This window comes from Anabrus simplex, chromosome 4 (assembly GCF_040414725.1).
Source record: "Anabrus simplex isolate iqAnaSimp1 chromosome 4, ASM4041472v1, whole genome shotgun sequence".
NCBI classification, from domain to species: Eukaryota; Metazoa; Arthropoda; class Insecta; order Orthoptera; family Tettigoniidae; genus Anabrus; species Anabrus simplex.
Window position 1 is genome coordinate 89064199 of NC_090268.1, and position 19016 is coordinate 89083214.

A 19016-nucleotide genomic window follows, 5' to 3' on the forward strand; every position below is an offset into this window, starting at 1 on the left:
AGGTTCAGGTTTCTCTTCAGCCCCTTTCACATTTAATTTATGGCACATTATAACAACATGGGGGTTAGTGCACAAGGGGCATCGAATGTGTGCCTTGCAATTCTTGGCTCTGTGCCCTAACTTCAGACATGCAAAACAACAGTTTTCTTTGGCTAGCTTGTTACGCTTTTCTTCCAGGCTCATTTGTTGAGCAAGATGACATTCCTTACTCTCATGTGGTTTGCTGCAAAACACACACTTTTGCTTCTTGCCATCAAATTTGGCAGAGAACAATGAACTCGCAGTTGGTAGCGATGTGTCTTCAGAAATTTTCCCTCTTCCCTTCTCTTGTTTTTTCCTATCGGCTAAACTGAAACCTGCCCGCGCAAAAGTAATTCTTTCTTCTCCCTCCACTTCACGTTTGAGGAAATGAAGTAAAGTCTCTAGTATAACTTTATGTGGACTGATAAAATCTTCATTCCCTGATGATTGATTTCTGAGCCACACCCTTATAACATCTTCAGATAAGCATGATTCTACGAGGGGGAACAACATTGACCTATATTTATCCCTGGTTACACCTATGGATTCTAAAGCTCTTAACTTGCTCTCTAATGTATCATACAAGGCGGCTATTCCTGATTTATCTTTCTTATGGGACACATTCTAAATGACTAACCCAATAAATTCCCTAACATAATACTCAGTCAAAAGATCTTCACGTCAAACCGTTCCTTCATACACTCTATAACCTTGAGATAGTTTTTGGCAGTGGCAGGGAAGCTATTTACCAGTTCTCTGGCTCGACTGTCAGGTTTGGTGCACTGAATCAGATACTGAAATTTATCTTCAGATTCTATATCACAATCATCATGGATTCTTTTAAACATGCTCCAGAATCTGAGCCAATCTTTTATTTCCCCACCAAACTTGGCTAGTTCAAACTTAGGTAGTTTTAAATTCTTTTCAGCTGAAGATGAAATATCCGATCTGTGATCTCTAACTATGTGTACATTTTCAGTACATAAATTTGTCATCTTTAACTTCATCCAAATTGTCTCTATATGTTTCAATTGCCTCGTACTCACGGTTATAAACATCGTCCTCTTGTTCCAATGTTAGTTCTAATATTTTTTCATCTAGTGGGGAAAGGTCAGCACTTAACCTCTCCAATTTCTTCAGCATCTTCTGTGCCAATTCCAGCTCAACTACTTCACTAGTTAAACTTTGCATTAGTTCGTTATACACCTTTGTAAACAACTCCCGAATTGGCGTAAGTTGTTTCACTAACCTTTCCATGGTCGTGTGCCGATATTTTTCACTGACAAAAGAAATCTTACGTACCGTATCCTATCGTAAATTTCCTCACTTTACGTGGTATTATCACGTCGAGGTCACCATATTGTTTCGTTAAGGGACTAATTCACCGAACTAGTATTAACCACAAAGATAGGAAATACTATTTATTGCACACAACACAAACATACATACGCATGGCTACCACCATTATACATCACTCTTTTGTCTCCACTGTCCCATCAGGCATACACACCACTGAATCCAAGTAAAACATTGATATCCTGCCAGTGTCCACCATTTTTGAGGCCAAGAGCAAATAATCATAACCAAATTTTCATAACAGGTGGCATACAGGGATGCTGTAGTAGAAACAGCAAGCAGATGCCTAGGAACAACTGTGTATAAAGATGGGAAAAAATGAACATCTTGGTGGAATGATAGTGACAGCAGCTGGTAAGCATAAAAAGAAGGCTTATCAGGAATGGCTCTAAACAAGGGCCGATGCAGACAGGGAATTGTATGTAGATGAAAGAAACAGAGTGAAACAAATATTGTAGAATCCAAAAAGAAGTCGTGGGAAAATTTTTCGTAATAACCTGGGAAGGCTAGGTCAAGCAGCTGGGAAGCCGTTCTGAACAGTAATAAAGAATCTTAGGAATGGAGGGAAAATGGAAATGTACAGTGTTTTGGGTAATTCAGGTGCTCATAATAGATCCCAGGGAATCACTGGACAGGTGGAGGGAATATTATGAAAATCTTCTCAATGTAAAAGGATATCTTCCTGGTGGGTGTCACGAACAACCAAGCTCATGGGGAGGAGGAAAATGATGTGAAATTACGCTTGAGGAAGTGGAAAGGATGGTAAATAAACACCACTGTCATAAAGCAGCAGGAATAGATGAAATTAGACCTGAAATGGTGAAGTATAGTGGCAAGGCAGGGATGAAATGGCTTCATAGAGTAGTAAAATTAGCGTAGAGTATTGGTAAGGTACCTTTAGATTGGACAAAAGCAGTAATTGCACCTATCTATAAGCAAGGGAACAGGAAGGATTGCAACAACTATCGAGGTATCTCGTTGATTAGTGTACCAGGCAAAGTATTCACTGGCATCTTGGAAGGGAGGGTGCGATCAGTCGTTGAGAGGAAGTTGGACGAAAACCAGTGTGGTTTCAGACCACAGAGAGGCTGTCAGGATCAGATTTTCAGTACTCGGCAGGTAATTGAAAAATGCTATGAGAGGAATAGGCAGTTGTGTTTATGTTTCGTAGATCTAGAGAAAGCATATGACAGGGTACAGAGGGAGAAGATGTTCGCTATACTACGGGACTATGGAATTAAAGGTAGATTATTAAAATCAATCAAAATTAGTTATGTTGACAATTGGGCTTCAGTGAGAATTGATGGTAGTATGAGTTCTTGGTTCAGGGTACTATAGGGGTTAGACAAGGCTGTAATCTTTCACCTTTGCTGTTCATAGTTTACATGGATCATCTGCTGAAAGGTATAAAATGGCAGGACGGGATTCAGTTAGGTGGAAATGTAGTAAGCAGTCTGGCCTATGCTGACGACTTGGTCTTAATGGCAGATTGTGCTGAAAGCCTGCAGTCTAATATCTTGCAACTTGAAAATATGTGCAATGAGTATGATATGAAAATTAGCCTTCCGAAGACTAAATTAATGTCAGTAGGTAGGAATTTCAACAGAACTGAATGTCAGATTGGTGATACAAAGCCAGAACAGGTAGATAATTTCAAATATTTATGTTGTGTGTTCTCTCAGGATGGTAATATAGTAAGTGAGATTGAATCAAGGTGTAGTAAAGCTAATGCAGTGAGCTCACAGTTGCGATCAGCAGTATTCTGTAAGAAGGAAGTCAGCTCCCAGACGAAACTGTCTTTACATCGGTCTGTTTTCAGACCAACTTTGCTTTACGGGAGTGAATGCTGGGTGGACTCAGGATATCTTATTCATAAGTTAGAAGTAACAGACATGAAAGTAGTGAGAATGATTGCTGGTACAAACAGGTGGGAACAATGGCAGGAGGGTATTGGGAGTGAGGAGGTAAGGGCTAATCTCGGATTGAACTCGATGGATGAAGCTGTACGCATAAACCAGCTTCGGTGGTGGGGTCATGTGAGGCGAATTGAGGAGGATAGGTTACCTAGGAGAATAATGGACTCTGTTACGGAGGGTAAGAGAAGTAGAGGGAGACCAAGACGACGATGGTTAGACTCAGTTTCTTATGATTTAAAGTAAGAGGTATAGGACTAAATGATGCCACAGCACTAGTTGCAAATAGATGATTGTGGCGATATTTAGTAAATGCACAGAGGCTTGCAGACTGAAGGCTGAAAGGCATAGCAGTCTATAATGATAATGTATGTATGTATGTATGTATGTTTTGAAACAACCTGTAGAGTAAGAATTGTGTACATGCCAAGAGTTAATTTCTCATACCATCATAAAGTACTGCTCGTAAAATATTGATTAATAGTCAGGTATTCTGCATAAATGATCAAACACAATTGAATTACAAATGTTGGAACTAAAATTTCCTTGGGCATTTTCTGATTGTTCCTATTTCCCTCCATTTTTCTGACTGTCCACGGACTTTTAGTTTTATAAATAAAATCTATATAATTATAATTCCTGTCTAAATTACTTGATTAATAAAATAATTCCTGAATTCTCATTGTTACATTTCAGGTCATCTGAATATTTCACAGAAGAAGTACCTGAAGGAAGTCAAAATAAATTTAATGATATTTATTCTGAAGAGATACTGAAACTCATTGGAAACTCAGACCCAGTTGATAGGCCATCAGACAGCTTTTCTGAAATAGATATCCCAAACAATGGACCTGTCATTGCTAGTGAAACCCCTGAATTATTGTAAGTTAATTCATTTCCATAATGTTTTTATCATTATCATAAGTAATCTATTTGCATTGGTTTAGGTTTAAAGAATTTAACATTCATATTACAAACTACTTTTGCATTGTTAACATTTCATAGACTAATGAGTTTAAAACTTACGTGCGTAGATGAAATCGTAATATTCTGGTATCACATAAATGAACCTTATAGTTTACAACCACAAATGAAAAGACAAGTTGTTCTGCTAAGAACTCTAATGTCCACTTTTCTCTCCTGAACTGTGATTATGTCCTTTTACATTTGGTTTTACGTAGCACAGCATAGATAGGCCTTGATGCTACGATGGGATAAAAAAGGGCTAGGAGTGGGAAGGAAGTGACCGTGGCCTTAAATAAGGTACAGCCCCAGCATTTGCCTGGTGGGAAAATGGGGAACCATAGAAAACCATCTTCAGGTCTGCCGAGAGTGGGATTCGAACCCACTATATCCTGAACGCAAGCTCACAGCTGCGTTCCCCTAACCACACGGCCAACTCACTCGGTGTGTTTATGTTAGTGCATGCTACACTGAACTCTAATATGTTATCACCTTTTCAGAAATATTGCAGCTTATGAATTTCATATTTGGCTCCATGTTAACGTGACAATATTTGAACTAAAGTGTTAAACTAGACATGTTTGAACCCTTATTTGGGTATCCCATGTTGATGGAGGACGCAAATGAAGAATACACCCACGGTATCCCCTGCCTGTCATTAGAGATGACTAAAAGGGGGAACCAAGTTATGCTGTACTTAGAAACATGACACTACCTTCAGTTAGTTCCATTATGTGAGGAGCACCATGGGTCTGGGCGTTGCCTGTGAGTAGTACCATCATGTGCATTCCACCAAGGCAAGGGAGCGGGCACTCAGTTGCATAGATAAGTATCTAGCCTGCGTAGGTTACGAGCGCTGGGCTCGAATGTGTTGATTCCACTGTGATCAGAATGGGCCTGCATTACCTAAGAGTAGTACCAATATATGAGGAACACCATGGCTTTATGTTGCCTATGATTAGTACCAGTGTGAGGAACACCATGGGTTGGAGCAACGCCCACGATTAGTATCACTATGGGAGCGACACCAGGAGTGTACGTAGCCTGTGATTAGCTCAAATATATGAGAAACACCATGGAAATACCAACGCCCATGATTAGTCCCACTATATGAAGAATACTATGGGTCTGCGTTGCTTGTGAGTATTATTATTATTATTATTATTATTATTATTAACAACAACAAATACATTACAATTGGAAAATATCCTGGTGGTAATGGTCACTTACAGTAGTGTAATAATACAGTAGAGTTAAAACAATTATTATTTTTTTTATTTGCTTTACGTCTCATGGACACGGATATGTCTTATGGTGACGATGAGATAGGAAAGGCCTAAGAGTGGGAAGGAAGTGGCCGTGGCTTTAATTAAGGTACAGCCTCAGCATTTTCCTGGTGTGAAAATGGGAAACCACGAAAAACCATCTTCAGCTCTGCCAACAGTGTGGTTTGAAACCACTATCTCCTGAATGCAAGCTCACAGCTGCATGCCCCTATCCACACGGCCAACTTGCCCAGTAAAACATAGTTACCTGACAACAGCAGCAACAACAAGAGTACAACAAGCAATTCCATGGAAAGAAAATATTACAAGAAATACTACTAGCTTAACATTCTAAATCCAACAGAAAATCACAAATTCAGTGTCTGTCATTTACAACTTTTACTTTTCACTTTACACTAGCACCAGTGATCTTCTTGAATGATTTGATACCGGAAGAGAATCTATTGAAGCCTCCTGCAGGTAATTTATTCCAATCCCTTATGGTCCTGTTTATGAAGGAAAACTTGCCCACATCCGTATGCTGGTTTCTGGCCCTAATTTTATGCTTGTGATCATTTCTCGATAAGTACTATAATAATAATGTGCCCGAATGTGCGTAGAAACACCATGGATTTGTGTTAACTGTGAATGAGCATTATGTGTGACATACCATGGGTTTACATTACCTGTGATTAGTACCACCATGCAAGGAACAACATGAGTTTACGTTACCTTTGATTAGTAGCACTATAAGAACACCACCATGGTTCTGCTGTACCAGTGATTAGTACTACTATGGGGGGCTGGTACCTTGATATTGGACTCCTTTGGAACACAAGCACCATTACCCATGATAGTTTTCGATTCATGGTCATTTTTTCATCTCATTTGTTTTAGATTCTAGTCAGTAGATACATTCTGAAGTTTTAATAATCGTGTCATGTTGTTGCACCTCATACCATTAGGGGCTGATGACCTAGCTGTTAAGCCCCTTTAAACAACAAACATCATCATCATGACCTTATTTGGTTCATCTTCAGCTTGTTGCGGAAGAACATCTCTACAATCATAAAGTAAATTATGCTGGACACGAAAGTATATTAAAATACTGACACATTCAAAATACCATTCTTTGTTTTTTATAGTCTAAGAGAATGTTCTTACCAGGTGTATGCATAAGTTTTTGCTGTTTTTTTGGTAAAGAAAACACATAATTTTCAAAGGACTTTCATTTTTTTTAATTCAAAATATTGGCCATCAGCTTCTACACACTTCACCCATCTTTAGGTAAGTTATGAATACCATGCCAGAAAAACTGCTTGTATTTTTCGGCAGACGATTCGTCGAGCCATTTTCTAACTTCCTCGAAATTGCTCAAGTGCTGCTCTGGGAGCACGTGCTCCATTGATGCGAACAGGTGATAATCAGATGTATAATGTAACAAAGCCTTTTCAGTCTGTCAGACACACAGCAAATACAATGCAAATTATAACACTATAAACATACCTGTAAAATACACACTAACATACAAAGAATGACATGTTTCGTTCTACAAGAACATCCTCAGATTCTATCAAATCACTTAAAAAGAAGCTTATATATGTACAGTATTGTTTACGTAGCGTAAACTTGTGAATGATAGAGAGTTTAGTGATAACATGAAACAGTAATGACAAAAATAAAAATATATACAAGTATTAATATAATGAAAACTTACGTACTTATCTAGACTGCCGATGTTAAGTCGGTTGTCACCAAACATTATTTCAGGACTGTGGTCATGGAAAGATTTTGGTGAGGCATGCTGCACGTGGAGAGGGGAGGGCAAAAATGGGAGGGGCCTTGTAGAGCGATATGGATCTCTCCTATTGGATGATTAAATCGAGTATACTGTACAGTGGAGAGGGGAGGGAGAAGTAGGGCAGAGCGGCTGGAGCGCTGTGGAACCTTCCAACAACATTGGAGAGGGAAGAGAGGTTATTGACCTACTTCATGTTAAATGTACTTTTATGTAATATGGATGAATGCAAATTAATAATTTAGGTGAATAAAGTAAGGAACGGTATTATTATTATTATTATTATTATTATTATTATTATTATTATTATTATTATTATTATTATTATTATTATTATTATTATTATTATTATTATTATTATTATAAAAGCAATTTAATGAGTAGGTGTTGTCAGATATTGTGTGAGTAGAGCGACTAGGGGGGAATTATTTAAATGTGTATGCTCATTCAGGTTATTTGCATTAGCATTTTTTGCGACGTAAATTTCTATTGCTTCTTTTATATTCAGATTTACTTTTATTTTCGAAGTGCAACATTTTTAGATCAGTGTTGATGTCTGTGAATGGTGTGAACAGTCGTATATGTGCTCCCGAAGGCTGAATGCCGATTATATCTGATCGCGTTTTTGTGTTTTTTGTATTTTGTATGGAAATTACGTTTTGTTTGACCTACAGGTGTAGCAGTTAGATTCTTGGCACTTGAGTTCATATACTCCTGACTTTGAGAAAGGGTTCTTTTTGTTTAGATTGCACCTGCTGATGTGTCTCTGTAGTGTGTTATTCGTTCGAAAGGCTACTTTTAAATCTTGTTTCTTGAAAATGTTAGCTACTTTGTATGTATTATTGTTAAATAGTTGAGAACCACATAGTTTTCATTGTCATGTGTGGTGCTTTCCTGGTGACTTTTCTTATGTTTATTTAATAGTTTATCTACTGTGCCTGGAGAATGGTTGTTTTCTTTTGCGATTTGTTTAATGATGAAGTTCCTGAGGAGTATGGTAGGAAAGACAAGGAGGGACAGAATAAGGAATGTTGAGGTCAGAAAGGAGATAGGGGTAGGAGAACTTAGTGATAGGATGGAGAAGAATGAATCAGATGGTTTGGATATGTCATGAGGATGGTGGAGGGAAGGATACCAAAACAAGTGTTGGAGGCTAAGATAGGAGGAGAGAGGGCAAGTGGGAGGCAAGATAGATGGACTGTGTCAAGAACAGTATAAGGAAAAGAAGACTGAACTGGAATACAATAATGAATCGGTGATTGGAAAAAGGAAGAATGTCCAATTTTATCAAATTTAAGCTGAGATATACAATTTGCTCGCGATACATGGACGCATCGATTGGTAGATAAAGGATGAATGTCCGTGTAAAATGCTGGGATCTGTGGGCCATCATAGTTTCGGGTGAGTGGAAAAGGGAAGATTGTCCGGACTTTCATCTTTGTTCCCCTCACTGCCATGAACAGCGCCACTGTACGGGAATCGTGCGGAGCGCAATCTTACCAGGAGAGAGTGTTCTTATTCTGTTGTGTTGGATGAGTTATTCACTGCCATTTGCAATTTATTGCTGGTGATAAACAGTAAGTTTAGAAATATTGTAGTGACGAATAGCGTTAAAAAGAGCGAAAGTGAGTCTGTTGATGATCAAGTGCTACCAAGAAGAAAAGGCATTAGAAATACTGCTGCTTATAGCAAAGAGAAACACAAGAAGGCCTAGTCCTTGGGCCAGCAATACATTACTTCGAAAGGTGTTATTGTACCGCCAAAATCTACTGGGCCTCAATGTCGGTAAGTACCGTGTAGTTTCATTATTTCAACAGTATCTATAACTCGGTGGTATTTCTGAAACTCGGTTATTTTTTAAAAGCTTTTTATGCTTATGTGTGATAATGTTGTTTATTATGGATATAATTTATATGTGCAATAACTTTGCTTATATTTCCCTAATATCTTTCTCTTATATGTTTCTTGCAGTTGCCCAAAGGGGTGTTTTGATAGAATTACGGAGGAGGAGCAAATGACTATTATCTCTACAGTGTATGATGGCAGAACTAAGAAAGAGATGAACTTGTACCTTATGGGACTGATAGAGTATACACCAGTAGCAAGAAGTAGAAAAGAGGAACCAAGATTTGTGAAAAAGGGTACATTTAAATTTTATGCTATGAAGGATTCTGAGAAGTTGCCTGTGTGCCGCAAAGCTTATTCAAGTTTACATGCTATAAGTGATAAGGCTATTGTTCGCTTAACAACACTATTCGTTAATGGTCAGTCTCCAAATGATAATAGGGGACGACACCCCAATAGAGGAAATGCTCTAAAACCAGATTATATTCTCAAGATAGATAAACATATTAGATCTTTTCCAACTCATCAGTCACATTACAGTGGAAAAATTGTTCGTTACTTGGACGCAGACTTAAATGTGAAAAAAATGCATGCACTTTTTTGTGAAGAGAACCCTGATCTGAATATCAAATACGAATTTTATTTGAAATACTTTAAAGAAAACTTCCAGTATAAATTTGGACGCCCACAGGTTGACGTGTTTTCCACCTGCGAGGAACTCGGAGCCAAGATCAAATCTACTTTTCTAAACGATCGGCAAAAAGAATTGCAGTTGCGGAGTTGCTTATTCATAAGCGTAGGGCTTCGAAGTTTTATAAAAAGCAAGAAGAAATCATTAAACTCTGTGCACAAAGGGATGATGTAGTAGGGATAGTTTTTGACTTCATGCAGAATGTACCTTTGCCTTGTCTGCCTGTGCAAGAAATGTTTTATTTAAGAAAACTTCGGCTATTTGTATTTGGAATTCATAACCTGAAGGATAACACAGCTCATTTTTATTGCTACCATGAAAGTCAAGGTAATCGTGGTCCAAACGAGGTGTGCACCTTTTTGCATGATTATTTACGTAGACTTCCTGACACAGTTAGAGGACTTCACCTTTTTAGTGATTCCTGTGCTGGACAAAACAGGAACAACACTGTTGTTCAATTTTTGATGTATCTTACCATGATTGGAAAATTTCAAACAATTCAACATTATTTTCCAATACAAGGCCACTCTTTCTTGCCTTGTGACAGGGATTTTTCTGTCATCAAACGAGTGTTACAAAGATGAGACAGGGTGTATTCATTTGAACAGTATGTTGAAATTGTAGTGAATTGTAGAAAGAGCCTCATGCATTTCAAGCCAAAGTCATATAATATGAAGATATAGTTGAATTTAAGCAGTGGTGGCCATCGTATTTCAAGAGAAGTTGTACTGCCTTGGACAACCAAATGAAAGTTAAGTTCTTGCTTGCAAGCTATAGACATTTAATCTATAAATCACAGCTACCAGGCTACATACATGCATCGGAGTTTATTAATGGACTGAACTTCAGCTCCTTCAGGCTTCTTAAGGGATTAGAAATACCGACACCGAGCTCGATGCTGCAATCACTTAAGTGCGGCCAGTATCCAGTAATCGGGAGATAGTGAGTTCGAGCCCCACAGTCGGCAGCCCTGAAGATGGTTTTCCATGGTTTCCCATTTTCACACCAGGCAAATGCTGGGGCTGTACCTTAACCAAGGCCTCGGCTGCTTCTTTCCACTTCTTAGGCCTTTCCTATCCCATCGTCGCCATATGACATATCCGTGTCGGTGCAACGTAAAACAAATAGCAAAAAAAAAAAATGAAATACCGACAGGTCCTGAGGACAAAGCATACAAAGAAGTAGTTCCTCTCAACCGTAAGAAAATCGAAGATGTTCGGAAAATCATCAAGTGCGTTCCTTCAGAGTATCAGGGATTTTACAATAATATTGTTCAGTGGTCGACGAGAAGGGATGATCATTCCTTGTATCTGTTGTGGATTTATATGCAATAAACTAATTGGTTACGGTGACATAAACGAGTGTTTCTCTTAAAATAGTTTTCAGTACCTTCGAAAATTTGAATTGTTGGAAAAAGGAAGAATGTCCAAGGCTTTCTACCTCAATTTACTTTTAATCAGTTGTGAAAATGCCCTATATCTGGCTGTCATAATGTTCCTCCTGCATAGCTTTACAACTTTGCAATGTATCACAAAACTGCAGGACCAATAATATGAATGCTATTCAGTTTTTTCCAGTTTTCTCAGAAGAGAGTTGCTTGGACATTCTTCCTTTTTCCAATAACCGATTCAGTTACTGAAGTGGAGGGGTGGAAGGAGAGGAAACAGTGGAGAAGTACCATCAACACCCTGAACTGGCAGGAGCTGGACAAGGTGAAATGAAAGTGATGATGATGATGACGACGACGACGACGACTAGACAGAATCAAGTGAGTTGGCTGTGTGGTTAGGGTTGTGCAACTGTGAGCTTCCATTCGGGAAATGGTGGGTTCAGATCCCACCGTCAGCAGCCCTGAAGATGGTTTTCCAGAGTTTCCCATTTATACACCAGGCAAATTTTGTGGCTGTACCTTAATTTAGACCACGGCCATTACCTTCCAATCCTCACCCTTCCGCATTCTTGAGTCGGAAACCTTCGATGTGTTAGTGCAACATAATACCAGTAGGAAAAAAAAATTAGGTAGAGTATCAATTTTCAGGTTCTTGAAGTGATTACCTTTTATCACAATTTAAGCTTTTTTAACTCTCTAGGCTGACCACCAATGGAGGGAAATACCTCTAACTCTCACATAAATTGTTTTGAGTCAGTCAGATTCAATCCACAAAGTAGAGGACATTTTTAATATTCTCTGCTGCTTGTGTAGAACAAACCTTTATCTTTCCTGATGGAAAAATAATCTCTTACCCAGTGTATAAGTAATTTATGGAAATCTTTATTTCAGGAGCTCAGAAGTACCCACTGGAAATGAGGGAAGTGCACATGCTCTGGAGACAGAGATAACACAGGTTACAAACACACCTCCAGGTAGAGAAGAGAGACCAGTAGATGAACAGTCAGGATTAGAATGTATTCTTGGCCTGCCTAGTTATTATGATGGAGTTCCAAAATTACTGTAAGTACACGTTTGGAGGATAGTTTCTCATAAAGGTTGTCATAATTGTAAGCTATAAATATACAGGATTAGGACAAGGTTGAATTTATTTTTTCCATTGTAAAAGATTTATTTTTCCTCAAAGAAGTAGCTAATTTTTCAGCTCACAGATATGTTATTTGTTTCAGTACTTAGGCAGTAACTTTGTTTTAGGGGGACTGTACAGCTTTCACCAGCTTAAATTTGATAAACTGATAAAATTTGATAAAATTTAACTTTTTGTAGCTACTTAAACCAGATTTTGTGTGCTTGACATATATTCATTGTCTGTGAAGTTATGAGCCTGGAGGCTGGTTGGATGATCAAATAGCACTATCAAAGATTATGAAATTATAAGGAAACTACAACAACCAGTGGGAGTACCATAATGAGGCATACTAGGCAAGATGTGGAGTGAGTGAATTTGCCATTTCTTTCTTCAAGGAGCTAGAAAATGCTATTGGAGCACGAATGACCCTGTGAGTGGCACCTTTTACAGCATCCAGATGGTGGTGTGGTGATGATTAGAGACGAGAATTATAGGCACTAAAAACAGTTAAAATACGCAGGCATATAGGCTCTTAAATTAGCCAAAATAGGCATGTAAATAGGCACTAACGTGTAAAATAGGCAAAAATAGGCATGACAAAATACTTATAATTCAATAACACGCTCAGTTACTATAAAATGAATTTACAACAAGCAAAGTTTCAATGTTTTCGGGTAACAATCTTGTTCTCCTGTTGGACAGAATGTTTTGTACTGAGAGAAATCTCTTAACATCACAGGAAGTGATTGGACAAAACTTCAATGAAGCCACTTCATCTGGTTTTAGTTCAATTGCTTTTTCTACCACACCTCGTAGCACCCTGGCTACTTCTACCGTCGTTTTCCATCATGGACTCTGCTGCAGGACTCTTATGGAACTTTTTACTGACAGCGGCTACCTTCTCAGAGGTTCGGTCAACATTTCTCCTGACTTCTTCCACAACCCTCAATGACTCCACCGGGGGAAAGCCACTCGTCTCCTACTCGGTGATTGCTACCGGCAGCTTGTTGAAGTCTGAAGATGCTCCAATTTATACAGGGGGGATATTAGCTTCCATCATTGCAGTGCACAGGTCTATAGAAAATTGTTGTTGGTCGCTGTTCACAGTGGACTGGTAGAAAAGCTGCTATGACAACGCTTTCTGTACTCGTGTCAAATGCATCGCGGTATTTCTATGTTGATCTATATGGTATTTTTTCACATTTGATCTAAAAAATAGTAAAATTGACTTAAATGACAATGTTCTTATATTCCTAAAGCTGGGCTAATTAGCAATAATGCTTAGTATAAACATAATAATGGCGTATGGCCTCCGGAGAGGTCTGGTGCGAGTATTTTTCTCGTAGACGGCCTATTAGGCGACCTGCATGTCTGTGAAGATGAGGGTCTTACCTAGGATGATTTCTAATATTGAATACGCCACACACACCCAGCCCCAGAGCCATTAGAATTAACCAATTAAGGTTAAAATCCCCGACCCGACCGGGAATCGAATCCGAGACCCTGTGAACCTAAGGCCAGTACGCTGACCATTCAACCAACGAGTCGGACAGTATCAACATGCATTTGTTTCATTAAAACAAGAGATAGACTATTAGAGGTGATGTTTTTAGAAGTACAAAACTTTAAAGTAGGAACAAGAGAACTCGTAATTTACATGGAAATATGTCCTCAAAATGTTCAGTTATAATCTGGCAGTTTCCTGTCGAGTTCACCGGGGGAAAAAATCATAAAAATGATGCAAAACAATACCTGAGTAGCGTAGAGGAGAGATCCTTCCTATATGCTTGTCAGAAACTCACCAAGCTGCCTCTAGCAGTATTCTTACTTATATAGAAGGATTAAAACGGAGGCATTAAAAATCTCAGATTTGTGAACATTTTATATGTTGCTATTCGCCTGCTTTGGTCACCCGAGTTAGCTGTCATGAAGACTATTTTCTGTTGCCTGCAATAGATCCTGCATCATATGTGCCCACAAGGCTGCCACCCTCATAGAAAATGAGAAAACTGCGTGATTTGAAATTACTTTACAAAAACAATATAAATATGTCACCACCTTATCAATACAAAATTTATTCACATTCAGCTAGTAAATATGGTCAAGACCGGTTTCGGCCCCTAGGGGGTCATCTTCAGTTGACATGCATAAAAGATATATTTTACAAAAACATCACATATAATGATTAAAACTTAAAATAAGTCCAACTGATCATAAATGTTGGTATGTATGTCTTGGTACATTTGAGCTATTGTATGTGTCAATCCTAAGTTTCCCAGCATACAGTGTCAAGGTAAGTAGTTAACTAATATACATCATCCATGAAATTACATGCTGTTTTTCATGTTATCACTATCTAATTTGGGTTGTACAATGTGGAATGAGATATACATACATTTGTGTAAATTAATGGTAGTAAGTTCAGTAATATACATTAAAAATTGGTTCTTAAATTACATTAATTGATTATTGATCAGTCATATGAAAATGTAGAATTATTAGTTTGGACACTTGTGATTAAAATATTAGTACGCAATATCTTGTTGGCATATATCTTAAATGCTAAAGTATCAGTTTATAAAGCCTATTATTCTTATTTTATGTCTTGGAATAGGGTTGAACTTTTAGAAAATTATTTGTTTTGTTGAGCATAGGCATTGGATAAACTTGTTAAATTGGACACATAACTAAAACAGTGGTATATATATATACCTTGTTAAAAATACATTGTATTAACATTATTAATATGTTGTGCTATATATACATTGTTTGGGGTAAAATGAGGTTAACAAAGTTTTCACAACAGTATTTGATTAGTTATGATGTTCCGATATAATGGGTCCGTAAAAATATATAACTATATACATAATTGCGGTTAGATAAGTATTTGTATAATCTGCTTGCAATTCAGGTAATATTTGGTTGTAATGTCTGGAGATATTTTGGGCAGCTACTGTTGTTAGAGTTAAGAGTCTTGAATATTATTGATGGAGCATGTTCTTCTTTTCGTGTGCCGTAATATGTTGAGTTGGTGACATTTGTAAGAACACGTTGAATGTTACGCGTCCTGGTAAGGTGCACGTTGATTTTATCGTAGAAGCATATATGTTGTGAAAACAAAGTGTCTGGAAGTAGAAGTAATGAGTGTGAAAATGATGTGGTATGAAAGTGTAATAGTAAATCGTATGTCGTTTCACTTACGTTAGGTGTTGGAACCGTGCGCTCTGTGTAGCTGCCTGTTGAGATCTAATGCGTGTTGCTCTGAGATTGTATTTGGCGACGGTAGAGGGGAGGTTTGGGGGGGTGAGTGGAGTGTTAGTAACGGGAGTGAGGTTGGAGGGGAGGAGGTCTTGGAGCGGTTGATTTGAACGTATGGATTTTTGTTTATTAATTCTTTTAAGGTAGTAATCTTTTAGTAAGGGAATTACTGCATGAAAAAGAATATTGTTTCTGTCTATGTTTTCATTTAAGTTGGAGTTCGGATTGACGTATTTGTCTAAATTCATATTGAGAATTTGCATGTCACTATTAATGTCCGTGAAATTGTGTTTCTGATCGTCATTGTGCTGACCCATAGCTGAGAAGTGGCTGTGTTTGACGGCATTTACATGTTCCTTATATCGTATTAAAAAACTCCTACCAGTAAGCCCTACGTAGCTGGCTCGGCAGTCGTTGCATTTGAGGCGACAGACTCCTGAGTATAGATAAGAAATGTGTTTTTCCACCATTCAATACACAATTTATTTTTATAGATTAATCTAGTACCGGTTTCGGCTCTTTAACGGCCATCATCAGCTAGTACATATTTTGTTTTAGCCATTAGACAATACACAAGTTGTTATTGTATTAGGCATCCGGATGTCTAATGGGGGATGGAATAATAGCATATAATTAAAATATCAGTGGTCAGGTTAAAAAGTTATAAATAGAGCATGAGTATGTAAAACATATTAAAAACACACAGGTCACAATATATAACATTTAAAAAGTTTCAACACATTAAAATTGTACGTATAGGTAGACACTTGTTAAAATTTTTCAATTTATGTTATATGGATTCCATTCTTCTGTCCTCTGTGCAGATCCTTCTAAGTAATGTTGATTTTAGTTGCGTAGGGTAATCTTCGAGGACATTTTGAAACTAGTGTACGTCTTATTGATGTGGGCCTTTGTCATGATGAAATTTCGTTATGTTATATATCCCAACTTGTGATATACTATGGCAAGTTTCAATACAGCAAACAGCAGGTCTCGAGCATGTATTTAGAAGTAGTCGGTGGTAACACTTCTCTCGTCTATGTTTGTTCTTGTAGTCTGTAAAGATAAAGTGATATAAGTATGCCGGTAGTGTGTGCATGAAGGAATGCCTAGTGTGTGTATGGAAAGAGTACTTACTATAGTTGTTGTGGAAGTCTTGTGCTGATGTGTTTGAAGGCTTGTTGTGTTCTACTGCGAGTGAGTCTGGGGCTCATATTAGCTGTGGAGGGGAATGTAGGTGGAGGGGAAGAAGGAGTGGCCGTTGGAGAAGTAGGGGCGGGGTCAGGCTTGTGATTCGTTGGTTTGTTAGAGCGTGTGTTTACTATTTTGAGATAATCATTCTTTAATATCGGAATGGCTTTGTCAAAAATAATGCTGGTTTTTTCATTAATATCATTAATGTTATGATTGGGGTTGGCGTACTGGTCTAAAGAAATGTAGAAATCTTCGGTTATGTTGAGCAGGGGGCCCTTGGAGTTTATATTTAGTATCGTCATGTCGTTGTTGATGTTTGTGAAACTATGCTTGGATTCTTCTACATGTTGGCCTATTGATGAGAAATGGTTATGTTTTACTGCATTTACATGTTCATTGTAGCGGATGGTGAAGTTTCTGCCTGTACGTCCTATGTAACTTATGTCACAGTTGTTACATTTGATACGGTAGACACCTGATTGGTTGTATTTATTGTTATTATTGACTGTTTTAGTGTTATGTATAATGTTGGTTATGTTGGTTAGCTATGTCGTGGATTAACTTCAATTCATTATTTTGGTCTTCTGTTGTCATTGGGATGTTAAAGGCTCTATAAATCATACTATAATAGGCTGCTCTTTTATGTGTATTGGGATGAATGGAGTCATTTTTTATGGTATTTGAGGTGTGTGTGGGTTTCCTGTAGATCGTGTAAGATAAGTGGTTGTCGTGTCTGGTTATTGTTAAGTCTAGGTAATTTAGTGCACGGTTATTTTCGGTTTCTTTGGTGAATTTAATTTGGGGATCTAGAGTGTTAAGCTTATCTAGTATAGTTTGTGCGTCAGTGGATCTATTATCTACAACTACGAAGACATCGTCAACAAATCTGCACCAAAAATGTATATTCTCTATTTCTTTGATTGACGTGTATTCTAGGTTATCTATGTATATTTCTGCTAATATTCCGGAGGCAGGAGACCCCATAGGTAGGCCTTGTTGCTGATAAATGGTATCGTGAAATCTGAAATAGTTATTGTTTATGGCGAATTCAAGTAAGTTTATGAATTCGTTTATTTCTAAGGTGCTCAAGTTGCTATTGTTTTTTAGGTTAGATTCTATTATTTTGATTGTTTGTTTAACAGGAATGTTAGGGTACATATTTATTATGTCAAATGAAGCAAGGGTATGGTGTTGTTCGATCTTTAGCTCTTTGGTTCTGTTGCAAAAATCTATTGAGTTTAGTATTGTTTTGTTTGCTAAAAATGTATAGTGCTTTTTTAAAATTTTTTGGATGAATTGCGATAATTTGCAGGTTGGACTGGCTCTATAGTTTATAATAGGTCTCATAGGTACGTCTTCTTTATGTATTTTTGGGTAGGCTTTCGCGGTCGGTAATTGGGGGTTCATTGTTATGAGTTTAGCAGATTCAGTTTCGGTGAGAAGAAAATGTGTGTTTTTAAGTAAAATTTTTAAATTCCTTTGTATGTTATTGGTTGGATCTCGGCGTTTAATAGAAAAAGTATTGTCTTGGAAACATTTTTTAGTCTTTGTTATGTATTCATTTTTATCCATAATGACCGTAGTGTTGCCTTTGTCGGCCTTCGTTACTAGTAGATTGTTCTGTTTTATTTTATTTTTAAGTTTGTTTAAGTTCGATCTATTGGTGGTATTCATGTTTGGGTTATTATTGTGGACGCTATTGATGTATTGCGGGATCTTTCTACTGATTTTGTGTCTTGCTTCGTCTCGTATGTCATATGGGATCTTTTGTAAAGCAAGTTCTGTTTCGGTAATGGTAGTTATAATATTCTGGTAGGATGATGCATTACCCCAGTTGTGTTTGGGTCCCCTGTTCAATATATCCGTTTCTACGTCGTCACATATGGTTTGCGTAAGATTTTTTATAGGCGGATGGAATTTATGTTGGGAATTCTTGTTAGGAAGAGAGGGATCTTTGTTTTGGATTATGGTTAGTGGCTTTGGTTTACTTTGTTGTTGTTTCAGTGTTTCCAGTTTTTTGTTTAGTGTGTTTTGTTTCTTTATGGCTAAGTCTTCTATTTTTTCTCTGGAAATTCGTTGAAAGTAATTCCAATAGCTGTGTGGGAGTTCATGGGATGCTTTCAGGTGTGTTGAGTAAAGTTCATTATTAAGGTGTTGTTTCTTCTGATATAGGAATTTTATTTCTTCTTTTAA

The 19016-nt window shown here is 37.6% G+C and overlaps 1 protein-coding gene across 4 annotated transcripts in view; it reads left to right on the forward strand.

Moving 5' to 3' along the window:
• The window catches only part of LOC136872433 (uncharacterized), a 383991-nt gene that overhangs the window by 239244 nt on the left and 125731 nt on the right, over positions 1–19016 (forward strand). For all 4 annotated transcript variants that reach the window (XM_067146250.2, XM_067146249.2, XM_067146251.2 and 1 more), the window contains 2 exons: positions 3987–4172; positions 12134–12304. In XM_067146250.2, the coding sequence (XP_067002351.2) occupies positions 3987–4172; positions 12134–12304 (357 nt within the window). The remainder of the gene's footprint in view (positions 1–3986; positions 4173–12133; positions 12305–19016) is intronic.